Genomic DNA, 26,050 nt, shown 5'->3' with positions numbered 1-26,050 from the left:
TGGGGCCCTAAAGCGGGAGGATGCTCGGCGTGTGGGCGTGATGCCTACAGCGGTGCCCCACCATACAAAACGTGTAACTTTTACAGCTTTTCTTATTATCCTCCGTTTGGTATTTTACATTTTAACCAATCGAATTGGTCGAGAGTATAGCGATTAAGCACGCTTAGCTTCCTCGAGGAGGAATTCAAAAGCTCAAGGTCTCTGGGGACCTCTTCAAGGCCCTTCCTACCAGTCAAGGCGGATCCGAGAAGGCCAACAAGCTGCTGAGGCCGAACGACATAAATCTTGAGCTTGCAAACCATGGTAGGCCGGCTCGAGACCCAGGTCAAGACATACCACTGACAGGAAGAATCAGGCCGTCATTGACCTGGAGGCGAAGAATGTTGAAGCCCGGGCCCTTGAGGTCAAAGTCAAAGAGTTGACCGACCTGCTGGCTGTCGAGAAGAATGGTTGTTCGGCGGAGGTGGCCACCCTTCAGACTGACCTAAAGACACTCCAAGAGGCGCTGGACGCTTCTCGTGATGCCTTCAAAGAATATCAAGATGCCGAGCTGAGTCGAGTCACTGTCATGAAGCATAATTACATCCGCTCGGAGAAGTTTGTAGAGAAGGTATGCGCTTGGCTCGTCCACGCTTTCGAGCTAGCTATCACCGCAACGGCCGACTATCTGAAGAAAAAGGGCCAGCTGCCCGAAGACTTTACTGTTCCCGTTCGCGACCATGCCGACCTTCTGACCGCGATTCCGGACGAGATTTTCAATTATTTAGAGTGAAGTCCTGTATGTATGTTGGTCGTTCGGCCTCTATCACCCTTTTGTAATTGTCGTTCGGCTGGTTTTGTTGAATGAATTTCTATGCCCGTTTTCTTGTCTAATCATGCGCATCTAGACCGCGTGGTTTCTGAGCCCGTGCCTCTCTATATTCACGTTACCGTTCGGCAGTCTAATGACGTATCACCGTAAGTTTATTGGGCTTTCATAATGCCAAGGCTGGACCCTCTAATTGTCGTTCGTCAATCTATAAGCCATGTTTTCAATCACTGCTCAGGCCCTAGGGTTTAACGTTGCCGCTCGACGGTCTTCAGGCCGGGGGGTTTATAGTCGCCGGTCCGACTCTAGAGTTTAACGTCACCGCTCGACGGTCTTGAGGTCGAGGGGCTTATAGTCGCCGGTTCGACTCTAGAGTTTAACGTCGCCAATCGACGGTCTTCAGGCTAGGGGGTTTATAGTCGCCGGTCCGACTCTAGAGTTTAACGTCGCCGCTCGACGGTCTTCCGAGCGGGATATTTATGGTCGCCGCTTCGACCCTAGAGTTTAACGTCGCCGCTCGACGGTCTTCAGGCCGGGGGGTTTATAGTCGCCTGTCCGACTCTAGAGTTTAACGTCGCCACTCGACGGTCTTTCGAGCGGGATATTTATGGTCGCCACTTCGACCCTAGAGTTTAACGTCGCCGCTCGACGGTCTTCAGGCCGGGGGGTTTATAGTCGCCAGTCCGACTATAGAGTTTAATGTCGCCACTCGACGGTCTTCAGGCCGGGGGGTTTATAGTCACCGGTCCGACTCTAGAGTTTAACGTGGCCACTCGACGGTCTTCAGGCCGGGGGGTTTATAGTCACCGGTCCAACTCTAGAGTTTAACGTGGCCACTCGACGGTCTTCAGGCCGGGGGGTTTATAGTCACCGGTCCGACTCTAGAGTTTAACATGGCCACTCGACGGTCTTCAGACTGGGGGGTTTATAGTCACCGGTCCGACTCTAGAGTTTAACGTCGCCGCTCGACGATCTTCCGAGCGGGATATTTATGGTCGCCGCTTCGACCCTATGGGGGTTTGCCGTTCGGCACACATGGCTCATACCCTTTACTAATCTTTACTCCAGCAGGTAAAGGATATATACGAATGGAACATACATGAAATGCATTACATTGGCGTACCTTTCACCCAGCTCGATACGGCTGGAGATGACTTGCGCTCCATGGTCGTTCTAGCCGTCGTCCGTCCTCATCCTCCAGGTAGTAGGCGCCCGATCGGAGATGACTTGCGCTCCTTTCAGTTATAGCATTTACCTCAATCCGTGAAGCTTTCCGAGCGGCCTTTGCCTCGACTTTGACCATTTCCACATAACATCGCTGGGCTGCCAGCTGGTCTCCTCGGACTTCTCCCACTTGATCTTCAACGGGGAATTTTATCTTTTGACAAAATATTGAGACGACCGCTCAGAACTCATTGAGAGCCGGCCGCCCCAGGATCACATTGTATGCAGAAGGGGCGTCGACGACGATGAAGTTAGTGGTACGCGTTCTCCTGAGCGGCTCCTCCCTCAGCAAGATAGCTAGTTTGGTCTAGCCGATCGGGAGGACCTCATTGCCCGTGTGTTGGAACCCCAAGGTGTTTTGATGTGATCAAACAAGCTAAGTTAGGTCCTGCGTTTGTTTAACCCTTGTGTCTAAGTGTGCAGGAGCTTAGGAACACAGGAAGTCGAGCGGAAGATGCGGCTAGCGAGAAGGACGACACGGGAGAGAGCGGGCGGCGCTGGCGCGGTGACGAGGTGACCGAGGAAGAGTACACCGTGAAGAAGAGCGTGCGCGACGAGGGACGAGAGACCGGGAAGGAAGGCTGCTGAGGAGAAGGTCGGAACATGGGTTGGTGAGCCCTATTCGGATGGCCGAGATCACCCAAGCTAGTGGAGCCGAACAGAAGACCGCCGGACGAGGCTGAGGCGCCCGGCCGAGCGCGACGAAAAAGTCAACGAGTTGACTTTTGGTCGGCGCAACCATCCGGCGCTCGGAACCATCCAGGCGCCGGACCTCCGGCGCGCCGGAGCGAGGTTTTGACGATCGAGTCAAACTCGATCTGAACGCGTTGAGGGATAAAGTTTTATCCCGGCGCCGGAACCCCTTGAGCGCTTGCGATCTATAAATATCGGTTTGCATGAATCAAGATAACTAACTGTAATCAACGTGCTTTCAATTACATTCTTTTCATTTGTCTTCGTTGTAAAGAGGCTACTTGAGGAGAATCAGATAGTGCGCTTACATTCCTTGGATTAGCAATCCCCTGATTGCAAACCAAGTAAAACTCTGGTGTCTGCTTTTCTTTACTTAGTCTCTTTTATTTATTTATTACAAGTGTTCATTATATAGTTGAAATCCGAGAAAGGTTTGAGTTTTATTTTGTAGGGCAATTCACCCCTCCCCTCTTGCCGGCCTCCAAAGGGACTAACACCGTGAACCCGTATAACGGGGTCATCATTGGCAATAGCTCAGCTCGATCAATTTGAAGTTGATCGAACGCCTTCTTGAAAAGGATGTTGACCGAGCTGCCTATATTAATAAATATGCGGTGGATAGTGTAATTAGCTATTACCGCTCGGATGATGAGGATGTCATCGTGGGGGACTTCGACTCCCTCGAGGTCCCGGGGCCCGAAGCTGATCTCGGGCCCGCTCGCCTGCTCCTGGCTACAGCCGACCGCGTGGATCCTGAGCTGCTGAGCGTGTGACTTTCTGGCCCGGTTCGAATCTCCTCCTGTGGGGCCATCGGCGATGATGTTGATTTCGCCTCGAGCTGCGTTGCTTCTATTCTCTTCCTCCCGAGCGGAAGGTCTTGCTCGCTCTTGCGAAGCTTGGCGATGGACCCTCGGCTGCTAATTCCGCTCCGGCGATTCCCTAGCCCCATGCCGTCCGGTATCCTGGTGTCGGTGTCTCCGATCTGGTGAAGGGGATCGACGGTGATAGCTTCGGGGCGTGGGGTGAGCGATCGGCGGAAGGCTTCGGCAATCTCGGGTGTTGTGGGTGGCTGACTAATGAAGTAAACAGAACATGGGAGTCCATACCTTTCCCTTCGGTTTAGGCCGATCGCCTGCTACATGTTCGACCGCGTATGACAGGGGTTCGTGGTGTGGCCTTGCTCCCTCGGCCCGAGGTCCCCTCGGTGGTTGGTGGCTTGCTAGTGGCTTCCGCTCGGCGGTTGCCGGTGGCTTGGACGACACTTCTTTTCTCCTCGCCGCCTGGGCTTCCTCCACGTTGATGTATTCATTGGCCTTGTTCTGCATGTGGTCATAGCTGCGGGGTGGCTTTCGGATGAGCGATCGGAAGAAGTCTCCGTCCACGAGCCCTTGCGTGAACGCGTTCATCATAGTCTCTGAGGTGACCGTTGGGATGTCCATGGCCACCTGGTTGAAGCGCTGTATGTAAGTTCAGAGCGACTCCCTCAAGCCTTGCTTGATGGCGAATAAACTAACGCTGGTCTTCTGGTATCGCCTGCTGCTCGCGAAATGATGGAGGAAAGCCGTTCGGAACTCCTAAAACTGGTGATCGATCCATCCGGCAGCCTCCGGAACCACCGTTGTGTCGATCCCGAAAGGGTGGTGAGGAACACTCAGCACTTTACATCATCTGTATATTGATGTAGTGTGGCAGTGTTGTCGAACTTACCCAGATGGTCATCCGGGTCGTTGGTCCCGTTGTCCTCTCCGATCGCCGGGGGCGTGTAGTGCCTCGGTAGTGGGTCTCTCAGGATGGCTTCAGAAAATTGACGGTTGATCCGCTCGGGGGATGACTCAGCCCGAGGCGCCTTCCCCTTTATAGCATCCCGTACGGGCGCTTCGTCTGATGACCCTTGATTGGCCTGTGCCAGCTCGGACGGAGTCTGGAACAATGCCCGATGAAACTGAATAGGGGCGGGCGGCACATTCCCTAGAGTGCCGGTCTGACCTTTATTCTGCGCCCATGTGGAGTATTGCTCCGGTCGGTCCTCCTCCGTCGCTCGGCCACCTTATGCCGAAGTTGCATGTTGTGCTAACCGCTCGGCTAGCGCCTTCTGCTGCTGTTGCTCCATGATTTTCACCGCTCTTGCCTCAATAAGGGCGTCGAGCTCCTACTGAGAGAGTGCCACGGTGTGTAGTCGTCCAGCTCCTTTAATCTTCTCTGCTCGGATTCAGGTGTGTTCCCACAGACAGCGCCAATTTGATCCTATCCGAACTGTGAGCTGATGAAAGATGGGTACGTGGCGCTCTCTGCTGGCTTCGTGTAGACGTCGGGATGAGGTGGGCCTCCAGCGAACTTGCAACAAAATCGGGTCGGAAAGGGGTTCCCGACGACGACCCTCCGACGCTCAAGTCAGGTGAGAAGAAAACTGGAGCAAGATAATGAGAACTGTAGCTACAGTGTGGATGATTTCATACCTCCGTCGAAGTCCGGAGGTCCTTATATAGGCCCCGAGGGAGGCGCGTGCACGCTCCTCGACGCGTGAGCGCTTCCCCAAACATACCTCAAAATGGATGTGTCAGAAAAGCATGCCTGGTGCCATACCGCAACTGTCCGAGCATATCTCTAACATGACATTGGAAACTTCCACCGTACGATCTTCTGTCTGGTTCAGCCGCCGACCATGCTGTCTGTCGGCGGCACATATCTCGAAAAGGATATCTCTGGTCATCCCCTTTGTACTCTTCTGCGCCTTCTGTCTTTTATCGGTCTGAGCGAGAGAGACACCTGACCATACTGGTCGGGCCGAGCGAGTGGGTCGCTCGGTCATATGCTTGGCTGAATAGCGCCTATGTTAGCCTACAGCCCAATTGAGTGGCCGCTCAGCCCAGTCAACTGTCGTATGTGAATCCCTGAGCGTCGGAAACTCGAACCTTAGCCTTAGCCGAGTTATCTCCTTGCCGACCTGACCTTCTACCGTGGCCGCTCCGAAAGGTGGCCTCCCGCTTCACATGCCTTCTACCGCGGCCGCCCGGAAAGGTAGCCGCTCGGAAAGGTGGCCTCCCGCTTCGCAAGCCTTCTATCGCGGCTGCCCAGGAAGGTGGCCTCCAGCTCGGCTCACCTTTTACGTCGATCGTCTCGACATTGACCTCCACGTGTCCTTAATCTCTGTCCGTATGGAACCCCTCCTTTGCTACCGGATCACTAAGATTTTGAAAATTGAATCTTTTGCAAACTTAGTTTTAATCAGATTTGAAAAATAAATATTTTTTTAACTCAACTTTGAAATTTTTTATTTTTTTCATGTTTGAAAAGTGTTTCAAAAATTAAGTCTTATGTTTGGAAATTTTCTTGATAAATCTAGTTTTGAAAACTTAGCCTTGAAATTTTGATTTTGAAAACTTATGTTTGAAAAATGTTTCAAAGTTGAAACTTACTTTGAAAATTTAAAATTTTATCTTAAAATTTGAAACTTATACACTTATACTTGAAAATTAGCTTTTCAAATTTATGATTGAAAAAATTCTTTCTAAGTTTGCAAATTCATTTTAAAAATTAATTTTGTAAAAATTATCTCAAAATGTCCTAACTCATTACTAAGTTAGTTTGCTACAATTAGCAAATTTTTCAAAAAAAAAAAACTTAGTTATGTTACAAAAGTTAAGTTACTATATAGTGAAATTTAAAAACTCCCCCAAGTTAGCTTGACATTTTTCTTACAACTTTTATTCTACTTGAATCTTGTATTGGTTACTTGCTTATGTCCTTATTTGATGAATGTCAAAGGGGGAGAGATAGGTGGTTAAGTTAGAGCAACTAAATGTAAAATTGAGAAACTAACTTAAAACCTTAAAAATCTCAAAAATCATGCTTGATTTTTTCATATATTTTCACTAACTTAACTAGGTTGTCATTCCATCAAAAAGGGGGGAGATTATTTGTGCGGTTAGCACTAACGATTCAACCCAGGTTTTGATGAATGACAAATAAGGTTAAGTTAGGTTTGTCGTTATCTAACACTCTGACCGAGTGTGCAGGCGAAGTCCAAACAGGTCGACGGGCTAACCAAATGTCTTGCACGAAGTCCAAGCGGGTCAACGGGCTGACTGGACGCTTGGCACGAAGTCCAAGCGGGTTGACGGGCTGACCGGACACTTGGCACGAAGTCCAAATGGGTCGACGGGCTGATCAGACATTTGGCACGAAGTCCAAGCGGGTCGACGGGCTGACCAGACGCTTGGCACGAAGTCTAGCTAGGTCGACGGGCTGACCAGATAGCTGGCAAGAAGTCCAGATGGGTCGAAGGGCTGACCGGACATCTGGCAGGTGAGTAAAGGTAAGTCACTGGAAGGGAGTGACTATGAGGACGCGTTCCCGAGAAAAGAACATTAGGCGTCGATCCAGCTTAGAGCCATTTCGGATATCTAAGTCGAGATCGTGACTAGATTCTGGTCTCGGAAAGACGGAATCTAAGTCATACTCTTGATATTGAATTTATAAAACTGTGCTAACACTTTGTTTTGCAGGAAACATATTATATATTTGCCTCGGACTAACCTTGTCTTGCAGGAGAAGGAATCTTTGGAGAAAGGTGGTCCGGGCGCTCGGAGGGGATCCGGGCGCTCGGAGGTCCGGGCGACCGGAACAGGTCCGGGCGCTCGGGAGGCAATTTCTATCCTGATCGCGTCGTCGCCACGTGGAGCTCGCTGGTTGGACCTGTCACGTCTCACCAGGGCGCTCGGAAGGGATCCGGGGTGCCCCGAGCCTCATATAAAAGGAGGGTTAGAGGTGGAGCCTAAGAATAACAACTGATAAGAAGATCTTCTACTGCTTGCTCTGCTGCTCTGCGCTCCAGCGACGCTAACAAAGCTCCGACAATGCACTTTTTCCTTTTCGATTTATTCCTTTGTCGGTATTGCTTTTATTTTCATCAGCATTTCAACACTTAGTTTGTAATAATTTTCAAACTGCTAGTGACTACCCACCGAAAGCACTCAACGAGTGCGGGCCTTGGAGTAGAAGTCGACACAGGCTCCGAACCAAGTAAAATTGGTCTGTGTTAGCATTGCTTACTTTTTCCGCTGCGCTTACTCTTATTGACGATTTTTTTATAATCGATATTCACCCCCCCCCCTCTATCGAACGTCTACGATCCAACACCGGAGAGGTTGTTAATCCAAGGATGATGATCGCACTATTATCTCCTTCAGGCGGAGAAGCCTCTTTTACAACAGTGTAGGCATAGAAAGACAGAAACTTATCTAAATAGCGGAAGCGTACAAGTGTTTTTTACAATTTCTGAATTGATTCTCAAGCTTATGGACCAAGGCTATATTTATAGCTTTGGTCGGGGCGCCTGGAAGGGTTCCGGGCGCCCTGGGAGAATAAATTTTATCCCCCAATGTTCAGATCGAGATTTGACTCGATTTGGTCAAAATTCAATCTCCAAGCGCCCGGAAGGGTTCTGAGCGCCTCGGGCTGGTCCGGGCTGCCCGGAGTAGTCTGGGGTGCCCCGGACTGCTCCGAGCACCCCGGGCTGGTCCGAGCGCCCCGGACCCTAAGTCAACTCCGGTTGACTTTTTTCGCCTTGGTTGGGTGATCTCTACCATCCGGAAAAGGGCTCAACCGAACCCAAGTTCCGGTCTTCTGGAGCGGGCTTCCCTCCGGCTTCTCGTCCCTCGGAATCGCTGCGTGTTTCCTTCTCGTCTGCCGACGTACTCATCCGCAGTATTCGTCCCTCGGACGCACCCCGTGCCATCCTTCTCACTAGCTGCGTTTCTTGCTCCCTGAGCAATCTTCTGCTCCGGCTTTCGTCCCTTGGAACCACCGCACACTTCCTTCTCGTCCGCCGGTGTACTCTTCCGCAGCACCTCATCCCTCGGACTGTCGTCCTTCTCGCTAGCTGCGTCTTCCTCTCGACTACCTATGTTCCTAAGCTCCTGCACACTTAGACACAAGGTTAGAAACACACAGGACCTAACTTAACTTGTTGTTCACACCAAAACAAGCTTGGGGTTCCAACAATCTCCCCCTTTTTGGTGTGAGAAACCCAAGTTAAGCTAGGGTAAGAATAGACATAAAATAAATTTAACTAAATTTGCAATTAAGTGCAAAAAATAAAACAAGTTAAATTTTGGTCTACCTCCCCCTAGACTTATACTTTTCCTTCTCCCCCTTTGATCACATAAAAAATGGGGTTCAAGAAAAAAAAATCTAGGGGTAAAAACTTAGAAATTTTGAGTTTCTTTAAAAAAGTTGCAATAATAAGAAGTCTCTTAAAAATTTTTTAAATAAGAGTTAAAAAAAATTTAAGTGAAATTATAAAAAAATTCTAACTTAGGCATTTTTGTAAAAAAAAAAAAAATTCTAAAAACTTTAAGCAGAAAATTTTCAATTTCATAATAACCTTTAACTTAAAACATATCTTCTGAGAATTTTTCTAAGTATTAAAGAAAATTTTATAAGAGGAAAAATACAAAAAAAATTTTCTAAGTTTAAAAAATATTTGAAAAAAAGATTTTCTTAAATCTTTGAAAATTTTTCTAAGTACTTAAATTTCTAAGTCAATTTCATGTAAAAGTATTTTTCTGAAAAAAAATATTTGAAAAACTTTGAAAGCATTAATTAATTCTAATTTTAATGCTTTGACAGAAGGTTAATTAAACATTTATTTCAATATTTTAACTTCCAGGTCGTGGCGAGACACTTGGCCTTCTTGGTTATTGGAGCAACAACCACTTCCTTAGACAAAGTCTCATAGAGAAATTTATTGTTTAATTTTCTCACTGAAAAGCGCTAATTTTAATTTTAAAACTTAAACTAAGCAAGATTTAGGAACCCAATAAAGGTTCTAGCCTACTGAATTGATTAAAAATTTCTTAGGGACATATTTTCTAGAGATATTCCTAATTTGTCCCTAGTGATATCTATAATACCAATTCAAATTTTTAAATCTTCTAAAATTAGATGAGCATGCATAGTTTTTCAAGTTGTCTATTTGAATTTTCAAATCTTTATTTTCTAATTCCAGTTTTTCATTTTCTAATTTTGATTTATCTAATTCTTCTAACGGGCAAGATTTAACTAAAATTATTTTTAACATTTTGATTTCCTTTTCTAATTTACAACAGTCTTTAGTTAATAACTTAACAAACTTAAAAAGTTTGTCGGGAGGAAGAGAACGTACCTGACTTACCTTGTCGAATTCGTTGTCCGTGTCTCCCCCTAAACTGTGCTTTCTTCTGACGAAACTCCCCCTTCATCGATGCTCTCGATGCTCATCTCGGAAGAGCTTGAATCACAGTCGTCGTCTTGATGACTCGCCATCAGTGCGAGTCCAGAGAATGCCTCGACTTCCAATTCGAACGACGTATCGTCCCACGTCGCCTTTAGGGCCTTTCTCTTTTGGATAGGCTTCTTACCCTTCTCCTTGTTCTTCAGCTTGGGCCAGTTGTCCTTGACGTGCCATTCTTCGTCGTAGTGGTAGCAGCGGATCGTCCTTTTCTTCTTCCCCTGCGGATGGTTAGTAGATCTAGATTTACAAAGTTTCTTGAATCTTCTTACCATCATTACCATTTCCTCGTCGTCGAGAGAAGATTCCGACTCGAGTTCGTCTCTCGAAGCTTTGAGGGCAACGTTGTTCTTGGGCTCGTTCATTCCTGCACATCTTGACTCATGCACTTCAAATGTCAAAAAGAATTCTTCTAACAAATTTTTTTCTAAATCTTTAGAAATGTAAAAGGCATCTACTAATGATGCCCATTTGGTATTTTTAGGAAAGGAATTTAGTGCGTACCTGAGTGAATCTCGGTTACTTACCTTTTTTCCGAGATTCAAAAGTTCGGTAATAATTTCATTTATTCTTGAGTGCAGATGCGTGACTGACTTGTCTTCCCCAAGTCGCAGGCTGGTGAGCTAATTGTGAAGCAGATCTCTTCTAGCGAGCTTGGCTTTGGACGTCCCTTCTGTTAGAGTGTATACTGAAAGCCTAAGCTTTTGTAAACATTTATTTTAAATAAAGAATCACATTTGGTCAAATTGTCTACATTTAGTTGTAGTTGTTCAATTAATTTATATTGTAGATAACATAGTATGTGGTGCCACATACAGAAGATGATGTTATCAGTACCTTATAAATTATAAACAGTAGCTCACGACCAAAATGGAAAGGAACAAACCATTGGAAGGTCGTAGTGTAATTAGAAATTAGTTTATCTTGACTATATAATTACACTAGTACACTTAGAGTGTATTGAGTAGGACCATTAGAGGTCGTTTCTTTTATACTGACTTTATAAAGGAACAAAGACCTCAGTTATTATGGAAGTGTGTGCTCTTAATCCTAATATAATAACAAGCACATATATTTGATATTTATTTCTTTAATTTATCAATGGGTGAGATTTAGTTCGATAAATCAATAAGCCCGATAAGTTGGGAAATGATATCATTTATAGTGTGTGTTGTTGATTATAAAAGAAAACTGTGTCCTAGAAATCTAGGTTGATAATGTCCCCAAGATGAGCTCATAAGGATTGTCATGTTAAACCCTGCAGGTGGACTCAGTCCGACATGATGATAAGGTTGAGTGGTACTATTCTTGGATTAAGATATTAATTAAATGAGTTGTCAGTAACTCACTTAATTAGTGGACATTCGACATCTTAAACACAGGGAGACTAACACACTCATAATAAGAAGGAGCCCAAAATTGTAATTTGGGATTGGTGCGGTAGTTCAATAATAGTTCTCTAGTGGAATGAATTATTATTGATAAAATTAAGTTGTGTGTTCGGGGCGAACACGGGATGCTTAATTTTACCGAGAGATCAAAACCAATTCCTCCTCTCGGTTCCTATCATAGACTCTTATTTATAGGGGGCCGGCCAAGCTAGCTTGTGGTTCAAGCTAGGGCTGGCCAAGCATTGGTTCATGGGTGGCGGCCCTAGCTTGAACCCAAGCTTAGGTGGCCGACCCCCATTAAATTTAAAAGAATTTTAATTTTAAAATTTTCTTATGTGAAAGATATAATTTATTGGAGAGATTAAAAATTAAAATATCTCTTTTAAAAGGATCTACAAAAGATTAAAGAAAGAGATTAGATCTCTTTCCTTATTTGTAGATTGGAAAAATATTTTATTTTTCTTCTTTATAAATTATTCACATGTAGAAAAATTAAAATTATAGAAATTTCTTTTTGTCAACCATGAAGGGATTTTAAAGGGAAATTTATTTTTTAAAATTTTCGAAGACAAATAAGGAATTTTAATTGTTGATTGAAATTGTCTTGTTTGCTCTTATTGAGGTAGTCGGCCATGATATAATTGATTAGGAAATTTTATTTAATTTTTCTTAATTAATTGTTGTCAAGGAAAGTTAAGGAAATTTTATTGTAATTAAATTTCCTTATTTTCCAAACCTAAGGAATATAAAAGAGGGGGTTGGGGTGCCTTCATGAGATACAACCTCTATTATTCTCTCCCTCTTTTTCCTCGGTGTTGTGGCCGGCCATCCTCTCTCCCTCTCTTCCTCTTTGTGGTGGTCGAAACTCTTCCTTGCTTGGAGCTTTTGTGGTGGCCGGATACTACTTGGAGAAGATGAAGAAGAAGGAGAGAAAGCTTGCATCCCTTAGAGCTTAGTTGGTGGAAAAAGTTCTTCATCCTTGGATTTTGGTGCTTGGCCGAAACTTGAAGGAAGAAGAAGAAGGTGCTAGGTGGTCCTCATCTTGGAAGATTGTTGCCCACACAACGTCCGAGGTTAGAAGAGGAATACGGTAGAAGATCAAGAGGTCTTTCTAAAAGGTATAACTAGTATTATTTCTTTTCCGCATCATACTAGTTATTTTTGGAAATAATACCAAATACAAGAGGCATGCGATTCTAGTATTTCGAATTTGTTTTTGATGTTATGTTCTTTTGTTTTTCTTTTCCTTGTGATTTGATTGTTCTTTTCGGTTGACCTAAAGTTATTTAAGGAAATTAAATATTAACTTTCCTTAAAAGGCTTTGTCTAGGCGGTGGTGGTTGTTCCCATATCCAAGAAGGCCATGTGCCTCGCCATGCAGTCCTGGAAGCCAATTTTGGAAACTAATATTTAATGAAATTAATAACTTAGGTGATTTGGATCGAACGTGTTAAGTTCCGCAGGAGATCCGAGTCTAAACCTAAAAGAACAAATAGATTAAACTTTGGATCAAACGTGTTAAGTTCCGCAGGCGATCCAAGTTTAATTTAAAAGAACACATGGTAGCTAGGAAAATGTTCAGACCTTTGTACAAAATTTTTGTACAGTGGAACCATTAGGTTTTCCGAGTAGCAACCAACACCTTCGTGCAGATCGAGGAACTTCTCCCAAAGTTCCTTTGCCGAGTCGTAGTGCCCGATCCTGTTGACTTCTTGAGGTGGTAGAACGCTTAGCAGATGGTATTCTGCTTTGTCGTTCACCACGAATTCAGCCTGCTCCTTTTTTGTCTATTGACATTTTTCCTTACCTTCTGGAGCTACAAAGCCAGATTCCATTGTTAAAGTTAATTCAAAGTCTGTTGTAAATAATACCTGCCATCTCGTTGCTTCGTTCGGTGGTTAGTCCTCCTGAAGCGCCTCGGCTCTGATACCACTTGTAGGACCGTTGCGGCCGGGTAGAAGGGGGGGTTGAATAACCCTGAAATAAAAGCAAGAACACCCTCCTCGAACTTTAAACTAACACTTGCAGAATAATAAAATAAACAGAAAATAACTAAAGACGAGGCACTGGATTTGACTTGGTTACAACCGGGGAGGTTGTTAATCCAAGGATGATGATCGTACTATTATCTCATTCAGGTGGAGAAGCCTCTTTTACAGCAGTGTAGGCACAGAAAGACAGAAGCTTATCTAAACAGTGGAAGCGCACAAGTGTTGTTTACAATTTCTGAATTGATTCTTAAGCTTCTGGACCAAGACTATATTTATAGCCTTGGTTGGGGCGCCTGGAAGGGTTCCGGGGGTCCTAGGGGGGGGGATAAATTTTATCCCCCAACGTTCAGATCGAGCGCCTCGGACTGCTCTGGGCGCCCCAGGCTGGTCTGGGCGCCCCGGACCCTATGTCAACTCTGGTTGACTTTTTTTTGCTTCGGTTGGGTAATCTCTGCCATCCGGAAAAGGGCTCAACCGAACCCAAGTTCCGGTCTTCTGGAGCGGGCTTCCCTCTGGCTTCTCGTCCCTCGGAATCGCCGCGTGTTTCCTTCTCGTCCGCCAGCTTACTCATCCGCAGTCTTCATCCCTCGGACGCACCGCATGTCGTCCTTCTCGTCCACCGGTGTACTCTTCCGCTGCACCTCGTCCCTCGGACTGCCGTCCTTCTTGCTAGCTGCGTCTTCCGCTCGACTACCTGTGTTCCTAAGCTCCTGCACACTTAGACACAAGGTTAGAAACACATATGACCTAACTTAACTTGTTGTTCACACCAAAACAACCTTGGGGTTCCAACAGAAACAAATAACTAGTCATACCTTTCTTTATAGCATATAGACCTCTTGATCTTCTGTTGTATTCCTCTCCTTCTCTTGGACATCGTGTGGGCGACGATACCAAGATGAAATCCACCCAAGCTTTCTTCTCCTCCAAGACTCTCGTGCCACCAAGGGATGCCAAAATAGAAAAGTTCCTTTCTCTTCTTCTTCTCTTCCAAGTAGCCGGCCACCAAGGAAAAGGAACTTCTTGATGTGTCGTCGGCCATGAGAGAAAGAAACGAGCAAGGGAAGAAGCAAGGGTCGGCCACACAAGGATTAAGAGAGGAGACTAAGGTTATATTATTTATGAAGGCTCCCTCTCCCTCTCTTTTATAATCTTTGCTCAAGGCAAAAAAGGAAAGTTTTAAAACAAAATTAAAACTTCCTTTTAATCCTTGCTAATGACTAAAAAGGAAAGTTTTAAAACAAAAAATTAAAACTTTCTCTTAAACAATACATGGCTGGCCACACAAAAGCAAAAAAGGAAAGATTTATAAACAATTAAAATCTCTCTCTTTTTAAATTTCCTATTGTACATGACAATAAAGGAAAGTTTTAAAATTAATCTTTCTCTTTTAAAACATGTAGACAACTACAAAAAGGAAAGATTAATTAAAACTTCTCCTTTTAAATCATGGTTATAAAAAAGGAAAGTTTTATTAAAAATTAAAATATCTATTTTAAACATTATAGATATCAACAAATAAGGAAGGATTTTAACAAAATTAAAATCTCTCTTTAATCTTTTGTAGATAGTTATAAAAGGAAAGATTTTAAAATTTTAAAACTTTAAAACTCTCTTTTAAAACCATGAGGATGGCTATAAAAGAAATTTTTTAAAATTAAAATTTCACTTTTAAATCCCTTCATGAATGGCTACAAAAGGAAAGATTTTAACAAAATAAAATCTCCCTTTAATCTTAGTGGTGTGGTCGGCCCCATGCTTGGACACCAAGCATGGTTTGGTCAGCCTCTTGGACTCTAAGTTGATGCTTGGCCGGTCCCCTTTCTCCAAGCAAGGATGTGTCCGGCCCATTACTTGGGTAAGAAATGGATTTGGTGGATACAAGGATTTATAGAGGCTACAACAGGGACCGAGAGGAGGAATTGATTTTGGTCTCCGATGAGCTTGAGCTTCCTGTGTTCGCCCCGAACACCCAACTCAAGTTCATCAATCATAACTCATACCACTAAAGAATTATTATTGAACTACCACACCAATCTCATATTACATTATGGGCTCCTTCTTATTATGAGTACGTTAATCTCCCTGTATTTAAGATATCGAATGTCTATTAATCAAATGAGTTACTGATACTCACTTAATTAACATCTAGCTCCAAGAGTAGTATCATTCAACTTCATTGTCATGCCGGACTAGGTCCACCTACAAGGTTTACATGACAATCCTTATGAGCTCCTCAAGGGGACATCATCAACCTAGATTACTAGGGCACAATTTCCTTCTATAATCAACAACACACCATATAAATAATATTATTTCCTAACTTATTGGGCCTATTGATCCAACTGAATAAATGTCACCCATTGATAAATTAAAGAAATAAATACTAAGTATATGTGCTTGCTATTATACCGGGATTAAGAGCACACACTTCCATAATAACAGAGGTCCTGTTTTTTTATGTAGTCAATATAAAAGAACAACCTCAAATGGTCCTGCTCAATACACTCATAATGTATTAGTGTAATTTCATAGTCAAGATAAACTAATACCAAATTACACTACAACCATTCCAATGGTTTGCCCCAATCCATCTTGGTTGTGAGCTACTATTTATAATTTATAAGGAACTGATAACATGATCTTCTGTGTGACGCCACACACCATGTTATCTATAATATAAATTAAATGGACAACTACATTTAACATAAATGTAGATATTTGACCAATGTGATTCTTATTTACAATAAATGTTCATACAAAAAACTAGGCTTTTAGTATACATCCTAACAGTAGTGAGACACGGACCTTCTTGAATATTGAAACAACTACCATTTCTAGACAAAGTCTTTTAAAGAAATTAAACATTTAATTTTCTTTCTAAAAATCATTGGTCTAACTAAATAAGTATCGATCAAGCCTAAGTCTTTATCTATCCTAATCTAAGAATGTTTAAGGGAAAAAAAGTTAATCAAGCATCAATCAGGTTTATTTATAAAGATGGTCTTTCTATTGACTCCCTTTGGATCATATCCTCGATAAGGTCTATCAAGATAGTGGATTTAATCCTTGGGGATCCAATATTGAACATGTCTAACTTGATTAGTCAAGTTAGACTTGAGGACCCATGCTTAGACTAGGATCTTAGTTGATCAATTTACTAAAGATAAGTAAAATTTGAATCAATTTCTAACCTTGTACCCAAGTCTGGTTCGATTGTATACGACCCTTTATTTTCTAAGAATCAGATCAATGTTGTTGGAACCTAAGGTGAACCATTCCAATGTGTCCTTAAATCCTTTGACTTGAGTTTTTAATTTAAAATTTTCTTCCTCAAGTTGTTGGACTTGGGTTAAATTTCCATTTTGAACTAGCTCAGTCAAAGGACTTGGGTTAGCCTTCTCGTTAAGGGATTCAATCTCCTTTTGGAGTGTCTTGACTTGGATATTGGACTTAGTTAATTTTCTTAATAAGTAAGAAATTAAATTATGTGATTGTATTAAGGAAGTACTTACAGTGGATTGGGAACCTTCTGAACCAGATACGAATCCGTGGCTTCGCTCAGACTCAACTTCCGATTCTATCTCAGAGTCGGATTCAGCCTCAACAACATACGCATATGCAGGTACAGCAAGGAAGCTTTCTTGAGTTTGTTTTTCTTTGTTCGACTCTTCCAATGACTCGGACCACTTTACCTTCAACGCCTTCCTTCTTTGTCTCTTCTGGTTTAGACATTCAGGCTTGTAGTATCCCTTCTTGTTGTAGCCATAGCAGGTAACTTTGGACTTATCCTTCATGTTCATTGAGTCACCTTCTTGATCTCTCATTTAGTGAATCCCTTCTTCTTCTTGTATAGTTTTTGTACTAATTTCACTAGCTCGATGGTGATTTCATCTCCTTCTGAGTCTGATTTGTCTTTAGACTCAGATTCGATCGGGTACTTTTTCTTAGTCTCCTTCGTCTTGCTTATAGCTGAAACCAACGCAATACCTTTCTCAGCCGAAAGTGTGTTAGCCTGTTCATGCAATTCAAATTCTGAAAATAATTCATTTAACCTAATTTGAGAGAGATCCTTAGAAACTTTGTAAGCATCTACCATGGATGCTCATAAAGTGTTCCTTGAAAAAGCATTGAGGGCATACCTTATAATATCGTGATTTTCTACCTTCTAACTAATTGCATGGAGACCATTGAGCAGGTATTGGATCCGAGCGTGGAGTTGACTCGCCGACTCACCATCTTGTATTTTAATATTATATACCTTATTCAGAATTAAGTTTCGTTTGCTTACCTTAGTGTCAGAGGTGCCCTCGTGCAGCTTGATTAGCTTTTTCCATAATTCTTTGGTGCATTTTGAAGCGGCTAACCCAGTTCAACTCTTCTTTGGTTAAGCCACACTAGATGATTTAGGTTGCCTTTGCATTAGCTTCAATCTTCTTACAGGTTGGTGCCTCCCATTTGTCGCAGGGGATGAGTACTCCATGTTTGATGGGAAATGTGAATCTGATTTGGATTATGATCCACATTTCCACTTGGGTCTTGAGATGGTACTCCATCTGACTTTTTTAGTACCCAAAGTCTTCACCAGAGAAAAGAGGTGGACGAGCTATGTTGTAGCCTTCTTGGTGGGTCATTTAGAAAAATCTTGCACACAATAAGAAACAATGGCAAATGTCCCAAGAATTGGTCTTGGATTAGTAGTGTTGGAGAAAAATAAATAAACGTTGTTTCATGAATTTCAAGAAAAATAATAAAATAATAATAATAAATATTATGATAAATTTTGTTAAATACGATATTTCACCAACTCTGACTAATAGTAAAAAAATAAAAGTGAATTTTAAAAAAAAATAGAGGGAAAAAATGAAAGGTGTGATTGGTGATTTCATCAATTCAGAGCAACCTCGTTCTGATACCAATTGTAGGATCGATGCATGCTAAAGGAGGGGGTGAATAGTGCTCATTTTAAAACTTTTGAGAGATAGGTAGCGGAATAAAGAAGAAGATAAACAATCGCAAACACACCAAGTTTTACTTGGTTCGGAGCCTGTAACGACTCCTACTCCAAGGTTCACGCTCGTTGAGTGTTTACTTTGGGCAATCACTATAAGCTCGGAAATATACAATTTTGATTTACAATATAAAGCAAAATGAAAATTATACCGACAATGAAAAATAGAGAGTTTGAAGCTTCAGGTCGTCGGTGTCGAGTTACAGCTTTGTAGAATCGATCTTTGAGCAGCACACGGAAGAAGGATTGCCAATTTTCGTTGTTTTTCCCAAGCAGCTACTCGAGACTGCCTTATAAGGCCCGTGGAGGGCGCCTCCAACACCCTGGAGGGCACCCTCATCAGCGTCGAATCCACAGCATGGATGTGCTCCGACCAAGTCGCTACCTATCCACCTAAGGGCGCCTCTAAGCCCATGGAGGGCGCCCTCACGCCAAGTCCAGGGAGCCCTCAAGCTCCATGAGGGCTCCCTCTGCTCAGCGTCCAGGGCGCCCTCTGTCCTGCTGCGCGGAAGTGTTTGGCTAGTGCACCCAAGGCGCCTCCAAGCTCCATGGAGGGCGCCTCAGGTATTGTTCATACGAGGCTTTACATCCTTTTTGCTCCCTGCAAGATGTGTTAGTCCAAGATACAATATATATCCTGCAAAACAGAGTTAGGCATAATAAAATAAGGTCAAGATAAATATTTGACAGTCATCGGGCTGTCCGATTTTAACTTCGAATTTTCAACTGAAAATCCTAGGTCGAACCGACGCCTACTGTTCCCTCATCGAGGAACGCATCCTCACCTATTCCACTCAGGAGAATATACCTGTTGTCAGACCGATCCTCCAAATCGACTAGACTTTTGCTCAATGCCTGAGGTTCCAGGACTTTCCGTTGGACGTCCGCTCCACGATCCATCCAGTCTTTCACCTGGTTCGCGACACCAAGACTTTCCACCTAGAGTCCCTGACTCTAAGAGTTTTGCCCGAAGCCCTCGATCCGCCAAGACTTTCCTCCTAGGGTTACCTCCCCTTAGGACCTAGGGTTATCACCCCCTAGGGTTTTCCACCTGCCTAACCGTAGCTAGGACTTTTACCTAAGTACACTTAGGACTTTTCTACAATCTCATTCAAACTCGTTAGATAACAAAATAACTTAACTTTGGACCATTTGGCATAATCAAAACACAGGTTCGATTGTCGGATATTTCTTACACCAACAATTTATCTGACTTCCAACTCCGTATGTCCATCCTCTTCCAAATGTATTTAGAGGTCTATTTTCCAGGATATAATTACAGAACAATAACTGAATTAAAGTCATTTACTCAACCAAATCAAACAACTTGAGAATGAGTCTTCCCATACATTTATTGATATAATATATATATATATATATATATATATATATATATATATATATATATATAATAAAGCTATAAATCTTTTATTGTGAGATTAAAGTCTTTTATAATGAAACCTCATTCCTCTCCGTCTCTTTCCAATTCACACATACTTAACATTTTTAACAATCTCTTTTACGTGTCTCTTATCCCATGTTGCTCGAAATGTAAGTATTCATGCCATTTGTTGACTGACCTAGCCACATGCAGGCACGTCTAGCTAGACTGTTGGGACTCGAACCAGGATATTCATGTCATTTTTACTCTCCCTTTACTTCTGATTTTTAATATATATATTTTTTATATTTACTAGGAATGACAATAGTTCAGGTTTAGTCACATTTTATATTCTCAAAGTTTATATTCAATGACTATAAATATCCATCCTTATACTTTAAAATCTTTAATACTAATAAATTTTCTTTCATCCGTCAACTTACTATCATTCAACTAAAACATATTAAAATTAACATCATATTAAAAAATATAATTAAAAAATATAATTAAAAAATAAATTAAACATATATAACTTACTACTAATATTAATAAAAATAATTAATAAAATTTTTAAAAATTATATATTATTTAATTTGATATTCGATCTTCGTATCCTCCTCCTCCGTACAGTATCAAATATTAAATTCTCTATTGATACATAAGAAAATTGTCATCCCTGATATATACAATTTTTCTATTGCCAATTTGGCATTGTATTAATTAGTTCCTTCTTATAGAACCGTCAATTTGGATTGGGCCCATCGTGTTAGCCCATCCCGTCAAACAATTTAAGCGGATTGGGTTGGAATTTTATCAACCCAAGTTCGCCGTGGGCCGACCCGCCTAGGCCTGCGACCCGCGTGGGTCGGCTCGCTCGTGCTTGGGTTGACCCGCGGGTTGAAAAACATATGTAAGTTAAGTTTTAGGCCAATTTATTATTTTTCTTTGTTATAATTTTAAAATAAAAATAATATTTTTCATCCAACCTAAGTACTCGTTTATGTTCATTTATATTTAAAATACATGTTTATGTATACATTTAATTGTAGAAAATTTTTTTTGAAGTAAAATGTTAAAATATGAAATATTTTTTAATTTTTTAAAAAATTTTTGATGGGCCCGCGTATTGACCCGTCAAACCCACAATCCGCCTTAGAATGGATTGGGTTGGAAATTTTCCAACCCGTCAAGTTGGCGGGTTGGCCTGCCCTATCCCGCCAAATGGTTAACCCATCACGAGTTGACCCGTCCCATCACGGATTGACCCGACTGACAGCTCTACCTTCTTATTTGAGTTTCGAGTTTTGAGTTTTTTTTTTTTTTGTTAAAATGATGCCATGTTTTAAGATTTCCTTACGTTGCTGATGTGGCAGAGATGACAGGGCCACGTGGTCCCTCTTAATATACGTCAGTTCTCATGGACTTAATCGAGCTCCAGTTAAGCCAGTCAACTCTAGCCGATCTCAAGTTAAAATCAGTCTGTCACACCCGAATTAAGTTCGAGCCGCTCCCAAACTCAGATGCGACATGACGGTTACAAAAACACCTGTTACATGGAGATAGTGCCTTTTGGTGCAAAGAGATAAAGGTAACGATGACAACATCGTAGGTACGAGAGATTACCTCCTTACTATTCTTTTCTCCAGTTTTTTATGCAATATATGACTCATTGTTGGAGGGATCTTGCCAACCAAATGATTAGCCTAGCCAACCAGGAACTTGCTAATCCTGGGACCAGACTCAACTTGAATCTACAATTCAAATTTCAACTTGATCAAACTAACTCAAGTTCGACTTAGATCGAACCCCTCAAATGATTCCGATCAACTCGCCCTGTTTTTGTTCTTTTCTTTTCTTTTCTTTTTATCCTTTTCCTCACTTTTAGTAGAAAGGGAAAGATCTTTTCTAGAAAAGTATACAGCAGAGAGTAATAAGACTACTCTAATTATGCTTTCTCTACAAAATAATAGCAACTAAGCGTTAATGTTAATGCAGCATGAAACCTCTCGAACAAGATAAAACAATAATGGTAGGAGAGACATGAGCTTATGCAGGCAGCTAAATTGCAGCGTCGGATGCGGCCTCCTGCTTGACGGCTGCCGGGAAGGCATCGTCCGGCACCTGCGATCGCAGTTTGTCAATGTAACTCCGTACCTCTTCTGCGATCATCTGTCGCATGATGGAAACGAGGCACATGTCCCTCATCCGCCCCACTTCCTCCTCCCTCGCTTTCTTTGGCCCCGACGCGGCGCCGACCTCCCCCGGGAGGCTCAGCGACAGCGAAGTCGCCGGCTCCACCGCGACTGAGCTGTACCCGCCTCCGACTATCGGATCCTCGCTCATTCGCGGCCGTTTCCTGCTCGATCTCGAATCGGAGTACTCCATCACGTCCGAGCCGCGGGCTACGAGGACGGGCGCGGTGGTGGGAGGAGGAGTGGAGGAGGACGGGGCGGCGCAGATGGGGTCTGGGCTCGGGACGGCGGAGATCCCCGGAGAAACGGCCGCTGCTCCCGCCTCGGCGACGCGGCGGCCGCGGCGGAGGGTGGAGTTCCAGTGGTTTTTTATGGCGTTGTCGGAGCGGCCGGGGAGGAGGCGGGCGATGGTGGCCCACTTGTTGCCGAAGCGGGCGTGGGACTCGACGATGGCGGCGTCCTCCGCGGGGGTGAAGGGACGATGGTGGACCGCGGGGCTTAGCTGATTGCACCACCGCAGGCGGCACGACTTGCCGGACCGCCCCGGGATGCCGGAGCTGATGAGCGACCAGTTGCGCGGCCCGTGCCGCTCCACCAGGCGCATCAGCACGGCGTCCTCCTCCGGACTCCACGATCCTTTCACCTTCTGATCGCCCCTCTCTTCGCCGCCGCCGCCGCTCTCCTCCGAGACCATCATCTCCTCCTCTTCAACCTATTCCTCGCTGCTGCTCGTTACATCTCCATCCCAATTGGTTACTAAGTTTATAAAGAAAGAGAACGTAGATGGGGATGGAGCCGGTACGGTTCGTTGGGTTGGTTTGTTTGATTGCGGTTTAGGTAGCATTCTACTCTTCCTTCATCTTAAATTAAATTAAATTTTAATTCAAAAAATAAACTAAAATAATATTTATTTATTTATTTTTGGAAATTTCGGGTTCTTCCTTTCGATATCCGTTACGATCGGAAAGGATGAAGCGGGAGGTGCACAAAAGTCACAAAAGAAGTCGTTCGAAATGGGCTGGCACTAAACCGTAAACTGACCGACCTACAAACAAACTGACCAACGCCCCCACCCCAGGCTCCACCGTTCATGTATATCCCATTGGATTTGACAGTGCATACGCCACGTGGCAGCGGGTGAGGCATGTATTTGTACGGTACTCGCGCCTGCGCGGGCGGTTACGCGATCCCGCGTGTTGGTTTCTGAGAAAACAAATTAATGCAGTGGTTGTTACGGTGGGGGAGTGGGTGAGGTGTTATCACCCTACGTTAACGCTGCAGTTGTACGAGTTTGTTCTGTTTTTTTTTTCTTCTAACGATTTAATGCATGGATCGCGCATACGGTTCATAATTGATTATAGTGCAATTTGTAATTAGAAATTTAATTCTTAAAACGGCCACCGCCCAATTTACACCAGCTAATAATTTGAAAAGTAATAAGAAAAAAATAACAAAAGAAAGGACGCCGATATGAAATAATTAATAGCCAAGCTCACTTTATTATAAAAAATAAATTTTGTCATTGTTTATTTTGTTTGTCAACAAGCACTTGGTAGAGATAAAAAAACATCTTTTTATATGCAGATGTTAATGATAGGTAGCTCCAATGGTTTATCTATGAGTTTGCTTTTAGTGTTTAAGAACTTCCATATCAGCTTATCCTGTCCGGTAAAAGTAACTCCGATCCTTCTACAGAGGAGGTTCGGGGCAGAAAAAAAGGTCCAAAATACATTTGGACCCCAACTACTCAAGACCCCAATTACATACCTAAAAAGATAAAAATAAAAGACAATATCAAAAGATTCTGAAACATGAATTTGTGTCCAACTATTCAAGACCCCAATTACATGGCTATAATACATAATACTAAAAAAAAAATTTTGGGCCCTCTCAAATTATGGGTCCAGGGCCATCGCCCAGTGTCGCCCTCCTCCAGGGTCGGCCCTAGATAAAAGTGACGTCGGAGTTGACGAAAAGACGACTTTGACGCACCCTATATATGTGCATCGAGAAAGTGAACCCCCACGTGGTACTAAAGGTCAGTAGTAACGAAACTTGTGATACTTGGGTCCTGCACACACTCAGACAAATACACAGAGCGTTAGAGACCAGAAACTAGGAAAAAAATCCCCAGTGTAACCCCTCCGACGCTCAAGTCAGGTCTTTTTTCCCCGGAAGAGCAGTGTACGAAAGAATGAAAAAAGAACGGTTGAAGATGCGTGCGAAAGTGTGTGTACCTGGCCAATAAAGAGAACCTCCCTTTTTATAAGACTCTACCTGCCTTTTGAGCATAATCGTTGCTAGAGAATGTCGGATATCAGGGTATGTCAAAGGAGGGAGGACGTCTGGCAGCCTTCCATTGGCCGAAGGAAGGTTCCACCTTCAGTACGTGGAAGACTACTAGAATATTCCCTAACTGATGGCAGTTATTATCTGATAGGAGGTTATGATTCCCTGACACTGTTGTCGCGTAACGTTATCCATCCCGCACAAGTTCAGCTGAAGACAACTCAGGGTAACTGCTCAAATGTGCTATAAGGATTGAACCTTGATGAAGAGGATGAGTCATGTCGACCCGATCGGGGCTTATCGGAGATGGTGGACAAGGATCCAGCCTTCATGATCTGGCTACTGCAGAGCCGGTCGGGATTGTCTCATTCCAGGGCTTAGACCCAAGGACTGTTGACTACCTTATTTTCTTGACTATTGACTGTCACATCCTCTTAACTTTTGACTTCCTGGCCTTATCGGGCCCCTCTTTACACACAGTATCACAAGCTTCCCCTCCAAGTCTAGTCAAAGGAGACTCAAGTCCGACCGACTATACCCTGGCACGCTTGTGACTCAACTTTCATACAAGGGACTGGCGTCTAGCTAACTATCTCTGTAAAGGTTAAATCCTCCTTGTATCATTGTCCTAGTGCTGCTATTAGCTCAGTGAAGATGGCAATGTTTAAACAGACATCACTGTCCCAATGCTGCTATTAGCCCGGTGACGTTGGCGTGATGTTTGAACATATGGGAGCAAAACAAGTGCCCATGTTGTTAACAAATTGTCGCAAGAGTCGTGCTTGCTTATACCTCATACTGGGACGAGAGTCTATAGCCCGACTGAGAGGTCGTTAATCGCGAGAGCATGCTTGCTTATAACTTGCGCTAGGGTGAGAGTCTGAAACACCAACCAAGAAGTCATTGGTCGCGAGAGCATGCTCGCGTATAACTCGTACTAAGGCGAAAGTCTAGAACCCAACCGGGAGGTCGTTGATCGTGAGAGCATGCTCACTTATAACTCGCGCTGGGACTAGAGTCTGGAAAGTCGACCGAGAGATCGTTGGTCACGAGAGCATGCTCACTTATAACTCGTGTTGGAGTGAGACTCTGGAACCCGATAGAGAGGTCGTTGGGCACGAGAGGATGATCGCTTATAACTAGGGCTGGGGCGAGAGTCTGGAACCCAACCGAGAGGTCGTTGTGTTAGAGTGTATACTAAAAGCCTAGCTTTGGTATAAACATTTATCTAGAAATAAGAATCACATTGGTCAAATGTCTACATTTATGATAAATGTAGTTGTTCAATTAATTTATATTGTAGATAACATGGTGTATGGTGTCACACACAGAGAATCATGTTATCAGTACCTTATAAATTATAAACAGTAGCTCACGACCATGATGGAAAAGAACAAACCATTGGAAGGTCATAGTGTAATTAGGTATTTGTTTATCTTAACTATATAATTACACTAGTACACTTAGAGTGTATTGAGTAGGACCATTTGAGGTTGTCCCTTTTATACTGACTTTATGAAGGAACAAAGACCTCAGTTATTATGGAAGTGTGTGCTCTTAATCCTAATATAATAACAAACACATATATTTGATATTTATTTCTTTAATTTATCAATGGGTGAGATTTAGTTTGATAAATCAATAAGTCCGATAAGTTGGGAAATGATATCACTTATAGTGTGTGTTGTTGATTATAGAAGGAAACTGTGTCCTAGTGATCTAGGTTGAGAATGCCCCCAAGAGGAGCTCATAAGGATTGTCATGTTAAACCCTGTGGACATGACATGAAGTTGAGTGGTA

The 26,050-nt window shown here is 43.2% G+C and overlaps 1 protein-coding gene across 1 annotated transcript; it reads right to left on the bottom strand.

The window, feature by feature from the left end:
* Nucleotides 1-21,648: 21,648 nt before the first annotated feature.
* On the bottom strand, nt 21,649-22,697 carry LOC122001274 (transcription factor MYB77-like). Its single transcript, XM_042555938.1, has one exon. It carries the CDS (start codon nt 22,656-22,658, stop codon nt 21,828-21,830), a length of 831 nt encoding a protein of 276 aa, XP_042411872.1. The 5' UTR covers nt 22,659-22,697; the 3' UTR covers nt 21,649-21,827.
* Between the last annotated feature and the right edge of the window lie 3,353 nt (nt 22,698-26,050).

Source organism: Zingiber officinale, chromosome 1A (assembly GCF_018446385.1).
Source record: "Zingiber officinale cultivar Zhangliang chromosome 1A, Zo_v1.1, whole genome shotgun sequence".
Taxonomy (NCBI): domain Eukaryota; kingdom Viridiplantae; phylum Streptophyta; class Magnoliopsida; order Zingiberales; family Zingiberaceae; genus Zingiber; species Zingiber officinale.
The sequence above is the reverse complement of the archived record's forward strand: the minus strand, read 5'-3'. Positions and strand labels throughout refer to the sequence as shown.